This window comes from Rhinoraja longicauda, chromosome 11, assembly GCF_053455715.1.
Source record: "Rhinoraja longicauda isolate Sanriku21f chromosome 11, sRhiLon1.1, whole genome shotgun sequence".
Classification (NCBI taxonomy): Eukaryota; Metazoa; Chordata; class Chondrichthyes; order Rajiformes; family Arhynchobatidae; genus Rhinoraja; species Rhinoraja longicauda.
The window spans coordinates 26,794,640-26,814,480 of record NC_135963.1 but is presented as its reverse complement, the minus strand read 5'-3'; the positions used below and the strand labels follow the sequence as shown (position 1 = coordinate 26,814,480).

Here is a 19,841-nt window from a genome sequence, read left to right as displayed (position 1 = left end):
TCATGGCACAAATTAGACATTAATCAACCACTTGCCCATTGCTGCTTCCATCCTTGACAATGGTTACTGGAACAACATATGCAGCACCTGTTTCAGTCTGGAGAAATTTGTAATATCTATTTCAAGGTCCTATGCCGTATGATTTTGACCAGATCGATTTTGAGCATTCTCCGACTAGGTCTGTACCCTATTCGTTGGAGCATGTTGTCCTCAGAGTCCCTACGTTCTGCCCAGGGAATACCTCATCAATAAATATGTGCTCATCTATGAGGTGGCTTTTGAAAGCTAAAATTTCAGTAAAATATCCACCATTTCCAGCAGATTAGAAATGCACAATCTGATGAATGATAATTGGGCAAACTTTTACTATTAAGATATTTGATCTAGTTTTGATGGTCAGTTTCTCAGATATTAAATATGTTTGTTGGTATGATCTGCCCCTCTTAAGTCAATGAAAGGGTAAAGTGTGGACAAAGTTAAAACATTAAAAATTATAAGCTTAAAAAGTAAAAATATTTGTAAGTATCATCCTTTGAATTTCCAATTTAAAATGTATTCATTCATGATTTAAATGAACAATTATTTGAAATTTGATGTGTTAATTTATTGCATTAAAACTAGCCGCCAGTGCATATTTGAAATACAATACAATATCCTTTATTGTCATTGTAGAAGTACAACGAGATTTTGATTGTCGCTTCCATATCGATGCTATCAAATCAAATATTTAAATAAATCACGGCGAACATGTAAACAACAAGGGGGGAAGGTAAAGTGCAAAAAAAGGTTCATGTAGGAGTCAGTTGTGCCAGATGACCCTGAGGGCAGAGACCGATCATGGCGGGCTCTCAGCAGGACCGATTCAGAGCAGCTATAGCTCTAGGGATGAAGCTGTTCCTTAGTCTGGAGCTGCGGGCGTAGAAGGCTTTGTAACGTCTGCCAGATGGAAGTAGTTCAAACAGCCGGTAGCATGGGTGTGTGGAGTCCTTGTAGATGCTGGTGGCTTTCCTGAGGCAGCGTGCATTGTAGATGTCCTCCAGGGCTGGCAGCTGTGTCCCAATGATCCTTTGCGCTCTGCAGACGACCCGCTGAAGAGCTTTCCTGTCTGCTGCCGTGCAGCTGAGATACCACACTTAGATGCCGTATGTCAGTATAAGAAATTAAATGCGGTTGCAGGGGAAAGTGCCCGGGGTTGGGGTGGTTTGGGTACGAAGGGACGAGTGGACCAGGGAGTTACGGAGGGAACGGTCTCTGCGGAACGCAGAGAGGGGAGGGGATGGGATGGGATGGGATGGGAAGATATGGCCAGGGGTGGGGTCCCGTTGTAGGTGACGGAAATGTTGGTGGATGATATGTTGGATCCGCTGGCTGGTGGGGTGGAAGGTGAGAACGAGGGGGATTCTGTCCTTGTTGCGAGTGGGGGGAGGGGGAGCAAGAGCGGAGCCGCGGGATGTAGAAGAGACCCTAGTGAGAGCCTCATCTATAATGGAGGAGGGGTAGCCCCATTTCCTGAAGAACGAGGACATCTCGGAAGCCCTAGTGTGAAACACCTCATCCCGGGCGCAGATGCGTATGTCAGTATGTCAGTATGCTCTCTGTGGTGCAGCGGTAGAAGGTCATCAGAAGCTGTTGTGGCAGACCGACCTTTTTTAGTGTTCTCAGGAAGAACAGCCGTTGCTGTGCCTTTTTGACGTGCAGAAGTGTTGGTGGACCATGTGAGGTCCTGTGAAATGTGTGTGCACAGAAACCTGAAGCTGGACACTCTCACCACTTCGTCCCTGTTGATGAAGACTGGAGCGTATTCCTCATTCTGTGACCTTCTGAAGTTGATAATTAGTTCCTTGGTCTTAGTAGTGTTTAGGGACAGGTTGTTCTCTGAGCACCAGCTCGCCAGGTTCTGCACCTCCGCTCTGTAGGCTGATTCATCGCCGTTGGAGATCAGCCCGATCAACGTTGTGTCATCCGCAAATTTGACGATGGTGTTGGTGGCGAATGCAGGGACACAGTCATGTGTGAAGAGGGAGTAGAGGATGGGGCTCAATACACAACCCTGCGGTGTGCCGGTACTCAGGGTGGTGGTGGAAGACAGGTGGAGGCCCATTTTCACTGCCTGAGGGCGCTCCAACAGGAAATTCAGGATTCAGTTGCAGAGGCCTAGCTGGTGGAGTTTGGAGGTATGCTTGGTGGAGTTGACTGTGTTGAATGCAGAGCTATAGTCTATAAATAGCATCCTCACGTATGTGCCCTGTCTCCAGGTGAGTCAGGACCTATGAAGAGCCAGAGAGATGGCATCCTCTGATGTGGGAGAGGACCAACCTTTCAAAGCACTTCATAACTATCGGTGTGAGGGCAACCGGACGGTAGTCGTTCAGGTTGCTGATGCTTGCTTTTTTCGGCACCGGCACTATGGTGGCCGACTTCAGGCACTTGGGGACCGTTGCGAGAGATAAAGTCAGGTTGAAGATATTAGTGAATACCCCCAGCAAAATGTGACAAAACTGTTACTTGTTACAAAACTCAAAATCTGTTACTTTTCAATTGATATTCTGAAATTGAGAGATGTTTTTAAAGATGATCAATCCTTAAATGTGTATATTTTTAGATTTGCAATTTGTCCATTTTGGCAAAAATTTATACTTTTTAAAAAAATCATTTTTACGCAGCATTGAGTTTCCCAGAATAATTTGCAATAGTTTAGCTGCTGGGTGTCTCATGCTTAAATCGAAGAGAGAGTATCAAAAGTTAACAGATGGAGTTACTGAAAAGATAGGCTTTTAACATATTGTGATCTAAGAGCTGCTTATGTTAAAACCAAAGACAAATTGGTCCAGTTTTGCGAAGTATTATGATTTTTCCCCGCGTTTATCTCCATTTCCACATGACACTTAGTGGCTGAAAGTACAACAGACCACATTATGGGTGTGGTGCTAAACACATGCACATCAAAACTAACTGTTCAATACAACTATCTTCCAAACCATGCAGAATAATGCTCAATTATATCTTGCGCACTGGAAACAGGACAAATCTAATCCAGCTAATTACCACCCAATCAGTCTGTTATCAATCAGATATACCTCATACATATGATTGTAGTGATTGGCGGTCAAACCTGCCACGGGAAAATTGACAGGGGAGAGCCGGTGAATGTGGTGTACCTTGACTTTCAGAAAGCCTTTGACAAGGTTCCACATAGTGGGCAAAATTAGAGCACATGGTAATGGAGGTAGGGTACTGACATGGATAGAAAATTGGTTGACGGACCGAAAGCAAAGAGTGGGAATAAATGTGTCCCTTTCAGAATGGCAGGCAGTAACTAGTGGGGTACCGCAAGGCTCGGTGCTGGGACCGCAGTTATTTACAATATACATTAATGACTTGGATGAAGGGATTAAAAGTACCATTAGCAAATTTGCAGATGATACAAAGCTGGGTGGTAGTGTCAACTGTGAGGAAGATGCTATGAGGTTGCAGGGTGACTTGGACAGGTTGTGTGAGTGGGCGGATGCATGGCAGATGCAGTTTAATGTGGATAAGTGTGAGGTTATCCACTTTGGTGGTAGGAATAGGAAGGCAGAGTAATATCTGATTGGTGTCAAGTTAGGAAAAGGGGACGTACAACGAGATTTGGGTGTGCTAGTGCATCAGTCACTGAAAGGAAGCATGCAGGCACAGCAGGCAGTGAAGAAAGCCAATGGAATGTTGGTCTTCATAACAAGAGGAGTTGAGTACAGGAGCAAAGAGGTCCTTCTGCAGTTGTACAGGGCTCTAGTGAGACCGCACCTGGAGAACTATGTGCAGTTTTGGTCTCCAAATTTGAGGAAGGATATTCTTGCTATTGAGGGCATGCAGCGTAGGTTTACTAGGTTAATTCCTGGAATGGCGGGACTGTCATATGTTGAAAGACTGGAGCGACTAGGCCATTTAGAACCGAGATGAGGAAAAACTTTTTCAGTCAGAGTTGTGAATCTGGAATTCTCTGCCTCGGAAAGCAGTGGAGGCCAATTCTCTGAATGCATTCAAGAGAGAGCTAGATAGAGCTCTTAAGGATAGCGGAGTCAGGGGGTATGGGGAGAAGGCAGGAACGGGATACTGATTGAGAATGATCAGCCATGATCACATTGAATGGTGGTGCTGGCTCGAAGGGCCGAACGGCCTTCTGCACCTATTGTCTATTGAAATCACTGTGATTTTCTCCGGGAAGTGTCTTATTCCCAACCAATGCTATGTTGAGTTCCATTAATGACTTCCCCGCAACCAAAACAGTTCATGCAGTAAGACGTAGCCAAAGTTTAGGCTTGGGCTGATAAGTGGTAATATTTGTGCCACAAGATTACCCAGATCTGAAACAAGAGAGAGCATGCGACAACCTACCCATACCCATAGTTTGTGGACTGGTGCCAGCGGAACCGCCTCCGGATCAACGCGGGGAAAACCAGGGAGATGGTGGTAGATTTCCGCAGGCGCAGCCAGGTCCCCCCGACACCGGTGAACATCCAGGGAATGGACATCGGGAGGGTGGACCTCAATAATAAATTGGACTGCTGTAATACTCTATGAATATAATCCTTAAACACACATTTACCTTCCAGATGTGCGTGTGTTGAGTCGTTTTCTGGAAACTCCTTGGAGGGATTTTACTGTATATTACTCTAAAAGCAAATTGTTTTGTCATAAAGAAGCTTCAGTGACAGGATTGTGGCTTTATGACATCGAACAAGTTTGTATGCAGTAACAATGCACAGTGATGTATTCACAACATACTGTTGTGGTATGTGGTGAATTTAATAGTTTGATAATGCATAATGATTCTCAGAAGATATGTCCATGAAAAGAAAGGGGTTATACTGTTGTTTGCTGAGCATGATGACGATCCCTTCAATTGGTTCAAGCTAGAATGAATGGAAAAGTAAAAAAGTGAATTGAATTGTTTACAAATGAATAAGATGAAGATGGTTTAACTCAGCAGGAGAGTGTACTTACTTGCCAATGTGTGTAGAAAAACTGTAAGTTTATTAAAACAAAAGTTCATTTTATTATGCAACTTCGTTTAATTGAGATCATTATTTGCACATCCATGGACATGGCTATTTAAACTTAGTCTTGTCATGCTTATCTTTGTACAGCCCAAGATCAATCATTCAGGGTATAAGGTTACAAATTGGGACACTGGACTTAATTTCATTAAAATGTTAAAAGTTTGATCTTCAATTGCATCGGGTTTCTGTAGCTAACCTGGTTTTCAGCGTAACATTTTGTGACCTTTGTTTCTATATATTAATAACTGCTTTCATCAAAAAGTTTTCCTTTTTTTTGACAGTGTTGATTAGAATTATGATACTGTTAGCTACAGAAACCCGTTGCCATTGATGCCTTGCATAAGATGTGTATATTTGGTGTTGCTTTTCGCGAATGGTGTTGAGGATGTGGTGAGCACTTTTAGAGAATATATATGTAAATTGATTTCTTATCTAGTTTAAAGGCCCATGGCAGTCTTGGTTGTGAAATTTAGCAGTTTATTTGGCCACATATTTAATATTGCTTTAAATTGGTTTCTTGGCTGACTCCACATCCGTGCAGGGTTATTTTCAGCAACATTCACTGGATAATCATCAGCTTTTCTTCCCCTCCTTATTAAAGAGGAATATCTACAATTGTCTTTGAGGTCAAATAAATTAACACTGTCTTTGAACAAAACTTGATTGTCTTTTGGCTCCACTCCTCAGAGCAGCATTCACCTAATTTCATTTTACTAAGAAATAAACAGAATTATAAATGTTCAACAGAATCTAAAAATGTGTATTAAATGTTCTAGACACACCATAATGATTTTGAACATGGTTAATAATTTTAATAATGTAAAATGGAAGTGACATTTTAATTTAGTTTTTCTCATTGGACGGGGTTGTTTTTGGTAGCTCTAATCTCTGAGCAGTATTTTTGTCCTTTTCAAGATGTTAAGGAACTTTTTTACCTTATTCTTCTGCAACTGTTTTTTTTTAGATTTAGAGCCAAGAAAATAACTAAATTCTTTACTCATGAAATTACGTAATCTTGGAGTTTAAGTTTAGTTATTGTTATTTACAGTGTCACTACGTGGAAGTTTTATTCTTACATATAAATATTATTGAGTTTTATTTTGTAGTGCAACATCTCCTGTGATCACACACAGCAGCACAGGCAGCAGTCTAAAGCGCCCAGACACCACAGAATCGCTGAACTCCTCTATGTCTAATGGAACAAATGATGCAGGTATGTTTCTGCTAAATCATGGGTATTTCTTAAATTGAAAGGAATTAGAAACTCTTAAAGAAGGTCCCCCTATTAATTATGCTTCCGCCAAAAAATAATATTTATTATATTCATATAAGCTTTCTAATAAAGGCTGGTTACAAAAGTTCATTGCCTATAACATCAAATAGAGAGATTTCTTCCAGGTCATCATAGGGTGAGTTTTGTTATGAGGACCCAGACATGCAAATCTTAGATAATTTATGTTTTATTTAAATATCTCTATAAGCAATGGTTATGTTAGTCATAAAGTTTCTGTAAAAATAACCATGCTTATGTTCATGATTTTAATTTGAGAGTATTTTGTTTCAATCCAGAATGTCCCACTGTTCTGCGGAATGTTTCGCAGGCTGTATGTAAATATTCACATAAATATCTAATGGATGCGTAATTTTATTTATGCATATTTTCTATCTATATTGGTGTTGCCAGTTGACAGCTAATAAATGGATCTTATTTATAACTTGGATATTAATAGCGTTGAGACTATTTTAACATCTTTCATTAGATGTGGGCAAAAGGCTTCGACTGTACTGTAGCTGTTGACTTTTGATATAGCAATTTACAACGTTGATAGGAAAGTATGACGAAAATCTTACCAACAGAATACCAGATTTTTAGAAAAGAAATCTTTGAGCAATGCCGGATTTTAATTCGTCATTTATTCATGCATGTTTAGTAACCATATAAACTTGAGATATTTCAAAGTGCAACATTTTATTTGCCATATACGAGTATTCTAGGAGTCACTGATCACCAGGTCATCTTGAAATTTGCTATGATGCTATGACATATACAGGATATATGATTACTAATTGCTTCATATCATTCCAAGAGCTGTTTGATACGCATGATGAGAGAGATGACGAGGGTGAAGGAGAATCTGTGGAAGAGCACAAGAGCGTCATCATGCATCTCCTATCCCAGGTCCGACTGGGCATGGATCTGACAAAGGTAAGAATGGTGGTCCAATTTGTAGTAAAAGCTGGTGACAATTCATTTTCTGACAAACTTTCTTTGCTTCACCTTATCTTTAAGGGTAGTTAATCTGTGGAACATTACCACAAAGGGCTGTGGATATTTTTAAGGCAGCGATGGACAAATTCTTGATTAGAACAGGTGTCAAGGGTTATGGGGAGAAGGCAGGAAAATGGGATTAGGAGGCAGAGATCAGCCCTGATTGAATGGCGGAGTCGACTCGATGGGCCAAATGGCCTAATTCTACTCCTATAACGTGAACTTTTATAAAAATTGGGGAAATAAATCAATATTTAATCATTTTCTAATATAATGAATCATCAATTTTATCCTTGTCATTTAATTAGCAACATGCTGTTTATTAATTTTGATGCATTTTCTGATTCCCTTTTCTTTATTATATACTTTCTTATTTAGTTCTATTGTTTTGGACACCTTGTGCAGAACTACTATTTTATTTTATTTCTGAAAATAACTACTCAATTTTTTTTGTGCCAGTTAACTTAATACAAAATGATGATCCTCTTGCAGGTGGTACTTCCCACGTTTATTTTGGAAAGGCGGTCTTTGTTAGAAATGTATGCAGACTTCTTTGCACATCCAGATTTATTTGTAAGGTAAATAATTTCCTTGTGTGTTAATCTGGAATTACTGGAAAATCTGTAATCATGCTGCTAACAATGTAACATAGGATTAATATGTACATGGATTTAATTTTAAACCAGTTTCTTCAGGATTGTTTCTATGATAATTTTTCAATCATATAATCTGCATTACATCTTTGTGAAGGTAATACTCTGAGTTTTTAAGTGATAAAGTTGAAAACTGTGATTAAAAACATAGAATCAGTTGATTGTAAACAATTTTCTTATGCAATGTACATTATTGTACTTCAGAATGGATAATAATACAGACGTAATGTTAACGTGAGACTAGTTGCAGTAATCTGGAACAAAATACAAATTGCTGCAGGAACTCGGCAGGTTAAGCAGCATCTGTGAAGGCAAAGAGATAGTCAACATTCAGGGTCAAATAAGCCAAATCAGGACTGAAATTATAAAGGAGGGATAGTTTGTTAAAAAGGTGAGATGCTGCTTGACCCACTGAGTTCTTCCAGTAGTGTGTGTTTTTTTTGCTTTTATATCATTGCCTGTCTGGCCCTTAAATCATCTGCTAATAGGATCAGCTTCTCTCTACTTGTCCTATCTAAATTACGTGCTATTTCTCTGTCAAAATTAAAGAGGGCATATTGTCTGACCATTTACTTGTATTGACAATAATGCATTGGTCTAGAAGCTAAAGACAGCAGTATGTAATTTCTTTTTCTACGTGGCTCTAGTATGTGTTTGATATATCTGCAGTTTGAATAAATATACTGAAATACATTTGTTATAAAGTATTATAGACCAAATTGACCCAAGGGACCGAATGGTGCAGGTTGTCAAATGGTACCTCTCAGCCTTTCATGCTGGTCGCAAAGGATCAGTAGCCAAGAAACCATACAACCCTATTCTTGGAGAGATCTTCAGGTGCCATTGGATAGTACCTGAGATTGAAACTGAAGAAAATACAGTGAGTTGCTTTTTCTAATAATTGTCTTTTTAACAATTCACTTTGCCTTATTTTGGTTTGGTGCAAAAGAACTTTCTAGTCATTGTTATCTTTTGATTGTTGTTTCATCCATAATCAGTGCTCCAGATATAATGATTAGGAAGATAAACTTAATAATAAGAAAATAACATTAACTTGTAGAAAAGGTCACTCTGTACAAACTTAGAACTGCTGCACCCAAATATCAATGGTTCAAATTTGCATCTACTGTTATTTCCCTTCTCATTTATTTCCACCATTTCTTTTTATTCCTCATCATTTCCCCTTTCTGTTATTTCTTTTCAACCTTCTTTCTTTTAAGGGCTTGTATCCCTTACTCATTAATATTCTGTTGCTATTCTTGAATGTTCATGATATGAAGAAAAAAACATTCTACAGCTCCTTCTCTCTTCACAATCTTATCAATTATTTGGATGAGGGAACCACATGTGTAATATATTCAAGTTTGGTGATGAAAATAAACTGAGTGGCAGTGTGGGCTTTGAGAATATGGTAGAGAGGTTTCAGAGACAGAGGCTAAATGAATGAGCATAGCAGAAGAAATGTAATGTGGAAATGTGAGGTCATCCATTTTGGTACAAAAAAATAGTAAAGCGGAGTTTTTTAAATGTTGAGGGATTAAATTGTTTCTCAGAGATCTGGATGGATTTACTTGTATCATTCAGTACAGTTACAACAGGCAGTGTTGAAGGCAACCATTATGTTGATCTTTATTGGAAGAAAATATGAAATCAGGAGTAAAGATGTCAGTGTCCTTGTATGGTGCCCAGATTAGACCATACCTGGAGCACTGTCTACAGATCTGGACTTTGCATAAAGCACCATATACTTGCGATAGCAGAAATGCTACGAATATTCATCAGATTGATTCCTGGATAAAGAATTTATGCCACCAGGAGAGACGAAGCACCCTGGGCCTATACTCTCTTGATTTCAGAAGAATGAAAGGTGATCTTATTGAAACATACAACAACTAGTTTGATAAGGTAATGCAGAAGTGATTGAAAATCAAAAACCTGCACATGCTAGAAATATGAAGTAAAGACAAAGTGCTAGACACATTTGACAAATTTGTGGAAAGTGTATTAGCTTTTCAGGTTGAATGCTCTTTGTCAGAGTCTGCTGAGTTTCCAGCTGTTTCTATTTTTAATGCAGAGATGATATTTCTCCTGGCTGGACTGTCTATAAACAAAGGTCATCTCAAGATAAGCTATCAACAATTCACAATAAAGTTTAGAATAATCCTCAACATGAGCTGTGGAAACTGGCACTGAATATATTCATGACACAGATTTACTGATAGATTCTTGGATGCTGAGGGAATCTAAGGGCAGTGCAAGGAAGTGGGGCTGATAATAGACCATCCATGATCTTATGAAAGTGTACTGCAGGGATTGGGAGTTGAGTGACCTACCCCTGCATTTTTTTCTGAATAATTTGATACTCCAATCACGTTAAATGTGGCAGTTCTAATTACCATTCCTGGTTAATTCCCAACTGACTTACATAAATGTCATAAAATGAACACATAAGAAATGTTTTATTTTATTAGATACTAGACCAAGTGGACCCATTGGACCCAAAGCTCTCCTGCATTGGTGCAGCACCCTCTCCTCCCCCACTCCTCTCCTCCCCCACTCCTCTCCTCCCCCACTCCTCCCCTCCCCCACTCCTCCCCTCCCCCACTCCTCCCCTCCCCCACTCCTCCCCTCCCCCACTCCTCGCCTCCCCTCCCCTCACCCCCTCGCCTCCTCCCCTCCCTCCTCCTCTCCTCCCCTCCCCCCATCCTCCCCCCTCCTCCCCTCCCCCCATCCTCCCCCCCTCCTCCCCTCCCTCCTCCTCCCCTCCCCCCCCCACTCCATCCCCTCTCCCCCCTCCCACTCCATCCCCCTTATCCTCCCTCCCCCCTCCCTCCCTAGGAGATAGATTTAAACTTTAAAATGTGAATAACTTAAAAAATATAACACTGATTTCAATGAAACGTCTTCCATTAGTACCAAAGAGACGAAGGTGAGTAAGGTGGGCCTAAAATTGTCGTGCTATCGTGTACCGTTTTGGCTGTAGTTCAGGAACAAACAAACGAGAGATTTAGTATATAGATATTCTTGTTTTGAACTAAAACAAAATATATAACTGGCATTAAAAACAGATCAACATCGGCCTTGTCATTCATTGAAATGTTACCGTCTTCAAGTGAGTGTTGAAAAATATCAGCAAAGGAACTTCAGAAGATGAACACAATAAAGTGGAAATCTTTTCTTTAGACTGATGCGTGTAAACCTTTTTATTTACATTGCCTGAAAGCACAATTGCTGCTCGTGTGTAAAACCATGAGCAAAAATATACGATTATTAGGGACTCATTTTGAAAGTAAATGAAATGAAATTGTCAAATGTCATGTGGTCAGAAACCCATCCAAAAATCTTTCTAGTCGCACCTGGCAAAACTGTCAAGTGAAGGACCTTGGGAATGCTAAGGGAATATATTACAGATGGGGGAATTCAACAGGTTTCCTATCCAAATATAGTTGATTTCAGCAGAATTGTACAATCCTGTGATCTGATTTATGAAATTTAGAATGTCCCAGTATTTAATTCAATCCATAACCACAGAAAGGTTCTTGATTAGTAAGATTTTCATGCTTCAAAATCGAGGGCATTGGTTTGAGGTGAGAGGAAGATATTTTAAAGGGGATTTGAGGGGAAAATGTTTTACACAGTGAGTGGTTTACATCTGGAACTCGCTGCCAGAGAAGGTGGTGGAACTAGATACATTCACTATGTTTAAGAGAAATTTAGACAGGCACTCGAATGACCAAGGTATAGAAGAAGAATGTGGGCAAATGCGGGCAAATGGGATTGGTGTGGATGGGTAATAAGGTTGGCATGGACATGATGGGCCAAAGGACCTATCCTGTGAACTTTTTGTTTTAAGTAAAGTCAGTTCTTTCTAATGTTACATGATTCAAATAATGTACAACAGTGTTCACAAATGTATTTTTCTGCCTGGGTACATTAGGAAAGTCGCATTCTCGGTAAATATATTTTCAAATGAACCTTCTTTCACCACAGGAACCTGTTGCTGAAGGGCCAATTCCAGAGGCCAGCCAGAACAGTGTAACCTTTGTGGCAGAACAAGTGTCGCATCACCCTCCAAGTCAGTGTAATCTCTGTAATCATGTTGAAGATATCAGAATCTGCCTTGGAATCTCTTTATGTTCTGACCATTTTTCTATCTATTCTAGCGTTTCCATGTTTAATGGTTTTGTTACCTTTGTTCACTATTTTTGACAGGCTAACAGCATCTTCCGCTATTTAGACGTAATAACTTGGGTAAGATAATAGCAGGGGGCACATCGAAAGATTTTTAACAATGATGACATTGATGAGGGTCTTTGGATATGTGAAAAGACAGGTGAAGCTGGAAATGCTTAGTGCAGGGAATGTTAAAATGTTCAATTTTCTAATGTTTTGATTAAACAGAGACATTTGTTTCTGCTTGTAGGAGAGTTGTGAAGTAGAGGACACAAAGTTATAGTGATTGTTAACCAGAGAAACAGGGAGTAACACAGGATATTTTTGCACATAATGGGTTATTAAGATCTGGATTGTACAGCCTAATCGGGTGATACAGGAAATTCAGTAATAACTTTAAAAACAAAATAGGATAAAAATAATTGAAATGGAAATAATTGAAATGTTTTGAAGGAAAAAATGTGGGGTGAAACAAGTTGATTGCACTTAATGGAACAAGCTGGAACCGTGAGATGCGGAACGTATCAATTGCAGTAATGCGAGACAAAAGAGAATGTTTAATTCAGGCAGCATCTTTGGTGAGAGAAAAAGTGAGCTAATATTACATTTTGAGGACCCTGCATTGGAACTGTTCAGCTTTGACACAGCTCAGATAACCAGCCTTCCCTTTGCTGAATTCAGTATCGAGTCCTCGTGCTGAAATTCCCCCCCCCCCCCCCCCCCTCTTCACTTTCACATAGTCCAAATCTGACTCTTTTTCTTGATCAGCTGTCATCTTGGGAATACGATAGCAACCAATATCACCATAAGCCCACAGACTTCCCACAGCTATCTCAACTTCAAATGTTCAAATATGTCCGAAGAAGGGTCCCGACCGGAAAAGCCTGATTCACTGAGCACTTTGCGTCTTTTTTGTACATCAGCATCTGCAGTTCCTTCCATCAACCTCGCCGCCTCCTATCTTGCTTCCCGCAAGGACTCCATTCCATTCTCACAGCTCAGCCCACCTCTTGTATAGGCAACCCTAGTACCATAGGGGGAGGGGGAGAGAATTGCATTCCTAGAAAACAGTTCATTTTGTGATTTTATGTAATGCATAAGTGTGTCATTTGTGCATGTGTCAAGAAATGCCAGTTAAAAATCAAAAAGTTTTCTTTATTGACCCCCTTTCACCATTTCAACACGTTTTATTTCCTTCCCCTACTGTCCTTATTCATCTATGAACTAGACAGCATTGAAATAGTCTGTGATAAGGTTGTCCAGATGACACTATGTCAAAAAGAAAATTGGTGTTTTTTTTTGCTGAAAGGTTAAAAAATTATTCCTTTTTAAAAAACTGATTTTACACTAATTTTACTTAAGCTGAGCTCTCTGAAAGCCAGTTTATTAAAACTGTTTTTATTTTGTTTCTGCTGTTGTCATTTATCCTTACTGGCGTCACCAGTAGGTCAGGTGGTAAAGAAGGCATTTGGCACATTGGCCTTCATCAGTCAGTCAATTTCCATTCAGTATGGAAATTGGGACATTATGTTATGGTTGTACAAGACATTGGTGAGGCCACACCTGGAGTATTGTGTTCTGTTTTGGTCACCCTGCTATAGGTAAGATGGCAGTAAGCTATTTTGATTTGATAAGATTCCGCCTATTAAGCTGCTCTAGAAGGTTACATCGCTTAGGGTCCAAGGAGAGCTAGCCGACTGGATAGAGAATTGGCTTCATGGAATGAAACAGCGGGTAGTCGTGGAAGGTTTTTTTTGGACTAGACGTCTGTGACTAGTGGGGTGCCTCAATGATCGGTACTGGGCTTATTGCTGTTTGTGATTTATATCAACAATCTGGATGGGAATGTACAAGGCATGATTAGTAAGTTTGCAGATGGCACTAAAGTGGTTGGTATCATAAATGGTGTGATTAGTTATTAAAAATTACAGCAGGATATGATCAGCTGGTCAAGTAGGCTGAGGAATGGTTAACGGAGTTTAATGGAGATAAGTGCGAGGAGTTGCATTTTGGAAAGTCAAACAAGGGCAGGACCTTCACAATGAATGGCAGGGCTCTGGGGAGTGTTGTAGAACAGAGGGAGCTCAGTATACTGGTACATAGTGCCCTGAAAATGGCATCATAGTTAGATATGGTGGTCAATACATTGGTCTTCATCAGTCAGGGTATTGAGTATAGAAATTGGGATGGTATATTACAGTTATACAAGACATTGGTGAGGTCGCATATGGAGTATTGTGTTCAGTTTAGGTCACCCTGCTATAGGAAGGATGTCGTTAAGCTGGAAAGAGTGTAGAGAAGGAGATTGCCAGGACTTGAGGGCCTGATCTTTAGGGAGAGGTTAAGCAGGCTAGGAATGTATTCCTTGGAGTGTAGGAGGCTGAGGGGTTATCTTGTAGAAGTGTACAAGATCATGAGGGGAAATAGATAGGATGATTGCTCAGAGTTGTTTACCTCGGGTAGGGTAATCAAGAACTAAAGTGCATTAATGAGACTGAGGGACAACTTTTTCACTCAGAGGGTGGTGCTCTGGAATGAGCTCCCAGAGGAAGCAGTTGAGGCAAGTATAATAACATTTAAAAGACATTTGGATAGGTAAATGGTAGGCATGGGCAGGGGCTGAGGGGCCTGTTTTCATGCTGTATGACTGAAGAGTATCACGTAATTACATGACGGATCATGTAGAAATTATTGTACTCAAGTGCACTTTCACAAGATTAGTTCTTTTTTATGCAAACTAAAAACTAAAAGGGGTGACGCAGTGGCACAACGGTAGAGTTGCTCCTATAGACCTGGGTTTGATCATGACTACAGGTATATCTGAGGAGCTTGTACATTCTCCCTGTGACCGCATGCGTGTGCTCCGGTTTTCTCCCACACTCCTAATACGTACAGGTTTGTAGGTTAATTGGCATCTGTTAATTATAAATTGTCCCTAGGGTGTTGGATAATGCTAATATATGGGATGATCGCTAGTCGACGCTGACTCAGTTAGCCACAGGACCTGTTTCCATGCTGTGTCACTAAAGGCTAAATCTTTTCATATCATATCATATCATATATATACAGCCGGAAACAGGCCTTTTCGGCCCTCCAAGTCCGTGCCGCCCAGCGATCCCCGTACATTAACACTATCCTACACCCACTAGGGACAATTTTTACATTTACCCAGCCAATTAACCTACATACCTGTACGTCTGGAGTGTGGGAGGAACCGAAGATCTCGGAGAAAACCCACGCAGGTCACGGGTGTGGTGTTATTGCAATGTGCCTTTAAGACTACACAGGTCTTTTGGTAGAGGGGTCATCAGAGGGCGACAGAGAGGGAGAAGCCCGGCGGGAGCAGATGTGCGGTTGAATAAACACTCACGTAAAAACACAGTCGGACTGTCCTCTCCTCCAGTGGCATTAGTCCTGACCCGAGCAAGACTGAGGCTGTAAGGAAGATGGAGGAGCCGACCAATGTGAGTGAGCTGAGGAGCTTTCTCGGAATGGTTAACCAGCTGGGGAAGTTCATCCCGCAACTAGCAGAGAGAGACAAGGCTGTGCGAGACCGCCTGTCAAAGAGGAACTGCTGGCTGTGGGGCGTCGACCAGGCAAGAGCATTTCAAGATTTGAAAAATGCACTGGTATCCCCACCTGTACTAGCCATGTACGACACGAACCGAGAATGCAAAGTCTCAGCAGACGCGTCATCTTACGGCCTGGGAAGTGTACTTCTCCAAAAATGGGATGAGGAGTGGAGACCGGTAGCCTACGTGTCGCGATCTCTCACACAGACGGAGCAGAGATACGCGCAGGTGGAGAAAGAGGCCTTGGGCCTGACCTGGGCTTGTGAAAGGTTCCGCAACTTTCTCATCGGTAAACACTTCCAGATGGAGACGGATCATAAGCCTCTCCTGAGTCTGCTGGGGTCACAGGCACTGGATGCTCTCCCTCCACGGATTCAGCGTTTCCGGATGCGCCTCATGCGCTATTCTTACTCTATTTCTCATGTGCCAGGAAAGTGTCTGTGGACAGCTGATACGCTGTCGCGTGCTCCTGTGAAAATGGGGGAAACGCCTGACGAAAAGGAGTTGTTTGAAAATACAAACATCTATGTGGACATGATAATACAGAACCTGCCGGCAAGCACTGCCTACCTGGATGAGTTGAGAGCGGAGCTAAAAAGGGACAGTGTGTGCGCACGGGTAATGCAGCTGTGTCAGGAAGGATGGCCAACGAATAGCAACAGTGAACCGGCACTCAGGCTGTACTGGGCAGAACAAGCAATGCTCACGGTAAATGACGGACTGTTACTCAAAGGGGACAGATTAGTCATACCCTCAACTATGAGGAACGACGTGCTAACCAGACTACATGAAGGTCACCAGGGAGTGGTGAAGTGTAGAGAGCGTGCACGACGGTCAGTGTGGTGGCCTGGACTAAGTCAGCAGCTGAACGAATTGGTCCTCAACTGCCGGACATGCAGCAAAGAGAGACAGAACCACACAGAGCCGCTGATGCCATCACAATACCCAGGCCGACCATGGCAAAAGCTGGGAGCTGACTTATTCATGCTGGGAAGCAAGAACTACCTGCTGGTAGTGGATTATGCATCGAGATACGTGGAAATCGCTCCACTCAGCCCCACCAAGTCGGCAGATGTAATCCACCACCTCAAATCAATTCCGGAGACATTGGTCACAGACAATGGGCCTCAGTTTACCGGAACCGCCTTTGCTGCGTTTGCAAAGTCGTATGGTTTCCACCACGTCACAAGCAGCCCGAGATATCCTCAGAGTAACGGGGAGGCCGAACGTGCAGTCAAGACAGTGAAGGGTCTCCTGAAGAAAGCGGCGGATCCCTACCTCGCTTTACTTGCATATAGAGCGACCCCACTGCAAAACGGGTACAGCCCAGCCCAACTCCTTATGGGGAGAAGGCTTCACACTACGGTACCAACACTTCCAGCCCTGCTGAATCCTGCTCTTCCCGACAATGAAGTAGTTGCGTGGAAGGAACAGGAGAAGAGAATCAGAGATGCACAACAGTACAACCTGCGGCATCGTGCACGGAGTCTCGACAGTCTCTTTCCCGGACAAGAAGTGTGGGTCACGGATCAAGGCGAAGCTGGAGCTGTGATCGGCAGCCACACCGCCCCCCGCTCTTACATCGTGGAGGGACCTCACGGGACGGTCAGGCGAAACCGTCGCCATCTAATTCCCATGAAACCCTTGCCGGACCAGAGTGGGGGTGGTATGAAAGAGCAACTCCCGGGTTGCATTCCAGAGCAGAGCTCAGCAGAACCACCAAAAGAGAACATTCCAGAGCAGAGCTCAGCAGAGCCACCAAAGGAGAACATTCCAGAACTGCCATCCACTCCCAGAACCAGGTTTGGGAGAAGAGTGGTGAGACCAGATAGGGTGAACTATAAGTGAAAAAAAAAGAGAGTTTCACTAAGACAATGTGTTTACATGTACTTATGTTGAATTAATTTAGTTCAGATAGGAACAGACCTTCCAGCTAAAGAGGCGGAATAATCCTCTAAGGTCTGGTGAATCAACCGCAGTCTACCGATTGATTCTAGAAAGGGGAGATGTGGTGTTATTGCAATGTGCCTTTAAGACTACACAGGTCTTTTGGTAGAGGGGTCATCAGAGGGCGACAGAGAGGGAGAAGCCCGGCGGGAGCAGATGTGTGGTTGAATAAACACTCACGTAAAAACACAGTCGGACTCACTGTATCTTTTTAAAGAACACAACAACAACGTACAAACTCCTTACAGTGCAGCACCCGTAGTCAGGATCGAACCTGAGTCTCCGGCGCTGCATTCGCTGTAAAGCAGCAACTCTACCGCTGCGCTACCGTGCCGCTACTGTGAATAGTTGGAGCAAGGTACCTGATAGCAGTTTGTTGCTTCACCATAACTTTGTAACATGCTGGGCAGTACCGAATGGAATTGTATTCTAAAATTTGCAATGGGGAATACTGATCCTGTCCTTTCTTGGTTGAGGAAACTACATGGGAAACTTTCTGGGAGCAGGAACTAGTTACTTGCAAGGCATGCAAGCATAGACTGGATAGTTTGGACTTAATGACCTGCTTTGGTGTTATAACTTCTTAATCTCTCTCTGTATCTAATATTTCATTCTACTATTAGAACATTAATTGATTAGAGTTTTCCCCCTTTGTTATAGTTTCTGCATTTTATGCTGAGTGTTTCTCAAAGAAAATCCAGTTCAATGCACACATTTGGACTAAATCTAAGTTTCTTGGAATGTCTATAGGAGTGCATAACATAGGACAAGGTGAGTTTATTTCACAAAAGTCCTCCTGCACTAACATTCTATATTTCCACTGTAATAAGCCACAAGCACTATTTACTGCATTGAAGTTTCTGTTCTGTACATTTTTCTCCCTGCTCTCCTCTGCTAATGATTTTTGTTAGTGATGTATTGGACAGGAGTCTTACTCCCTTACTTGTTGAACAGTCTGATACACTGGAATCTTTAACAACAATTGGTATAACAATTGGGCTGTAGTTTCATTACTGCCATATTTGCAGTGGATGTTATCTTACATGATAACCTTGGAAGACCTCACTCTGAAGGAGGCCAATTGTAGAACATCGATTGCCACTTTTGTAAAGGCTGATGCAGATTTGACACTGACCTTGGATCCAGTTGGGTTGGGGCTAATGAGTTTATCCTTGAACTGTTTGGGAAATACAGGATTATTTTTCATTATTCTCATTATTTCATTATTCTCACAAATATAACTCAACTTTCTCTCAAATTCAGAAGTTTTTTTGAAAAACAAATTGTTGAGTTCCTTTTAATTGGCTAGTTTAAATCCAGCTTACTCTAAATATGTCAGAATCTGGAAGTTGTTTTTAACTATTCATTTTCACTTCTACTTGCCTGATTTATGTTGAACATTCTTGTTTCACTTTGTACAATTTAATGCCTGCTGCTTTTGCCTTTGTTCGTTTGAGTTCATATTAGGGTAAAGAAAAGTCAGTAGGGTTAATTTCTTTTATATATATATATATTTTTTTTTAATTTTCTGATAATATTTTCCTCACCATGACCACTTACAAATCCTGACTAATTCACCATTAGTGTTTCTTATATTTTAACAGGATGCGTCTCTCTACTCGATTATGATGAGCATTATATTCTCACTTTTCCAAATGGCTATGGAAGGCAAGTATTGTCCAATATAATGTTACTTGACATTTCCATATTGTCAATCTGTATGTATTAAGAGAAGCTTATTATTTGAAAGACATGCTAAATGTTGTGATTCATTTATTTCTCAGGTCAATTCTAACAGTTCCATGGGTGGAACTGGGAGGCGAATGCAGCATAACCTGCGCAAAAACAGGATACAATGCCAGCATTATATTTCATACCAAGCCTTTCTACGGAGGCAAAAAACACAGAGTAACTGCAGAAATCTTGTAGGTTTATATTATATATTTTATTGCCATTATTCATTACCAATACTCTCAATGAAAATACCGATTAATTTATTTTGTTATTTTAGTTCTCCAAATGACAAGAAGTCCTTCACCTCAATTGAAGGGGAATGGAATGGAGTGATGTATGCTAAATGGAGTACTGGGGTAAGTTTTGTTAACTCTCTATAAAATGCTGTCTGACATGCCAACAGTGCATCCTTGCCAACCTTCAAGCACCCATTTACACTAGTCCTACACTAATG

At 41.3% G+C, this 19,841-nt stretch overlaps 1 protein-coding gene across 4 annotated transcripts in view; it reads left to right on the top strand.

Annotated features, from left to right (window-relative positions):
• Positions 1 to 19,841, top strand: part of osbpl9 (oxysterol binding protein-like 9) — a 126,169-nt gene that overhangs the window by 100,617 nt on the left and 5,711 nt on the right. For all 4 annotated transcript variants that reach the window (XM_078408541.1, XM_078408539.1, XM_078408542.1 and 1 more), the window contains 9 exons: positions 6,146 to 6,252; positions 7,127 to 7,245; positions 7,801 to 7,886; positions 8,667 to 8,841; positions 11,952 to 12,036; positions 18,314 to 18,424; positions 19,258 to 19,321; positions 19,438 to 19,578; positions 19,665 to 19,743. In XM_078408541.1, coding sequence (XP_078264667.1) covers positions 6,146 to 6,252; positions 7,127 to 7,245; positions 7,801 to 7,886; positions 8,667 to 8,841; positions 11,952 to 12,036; positions 18,314 to 18,424; positions 19,258 to 19,321; positions 19,438 to 19,578; positions 19,665 to 19,743 — 967 coding nt within the window. The remainder of the gene's footprint in view (positions 1 to 6,145; positions 6,253 to 7,126; positions 7,246 to 7,800; positions 7,887 to 8,666; positions 8,842 to 11,951; positions 12,037 to 18,313; positions 18,425 to 19,257; positions 19,322 to 19,437; positions 19,579 to 19,664; positions 19,744 to 19,841) is intronic.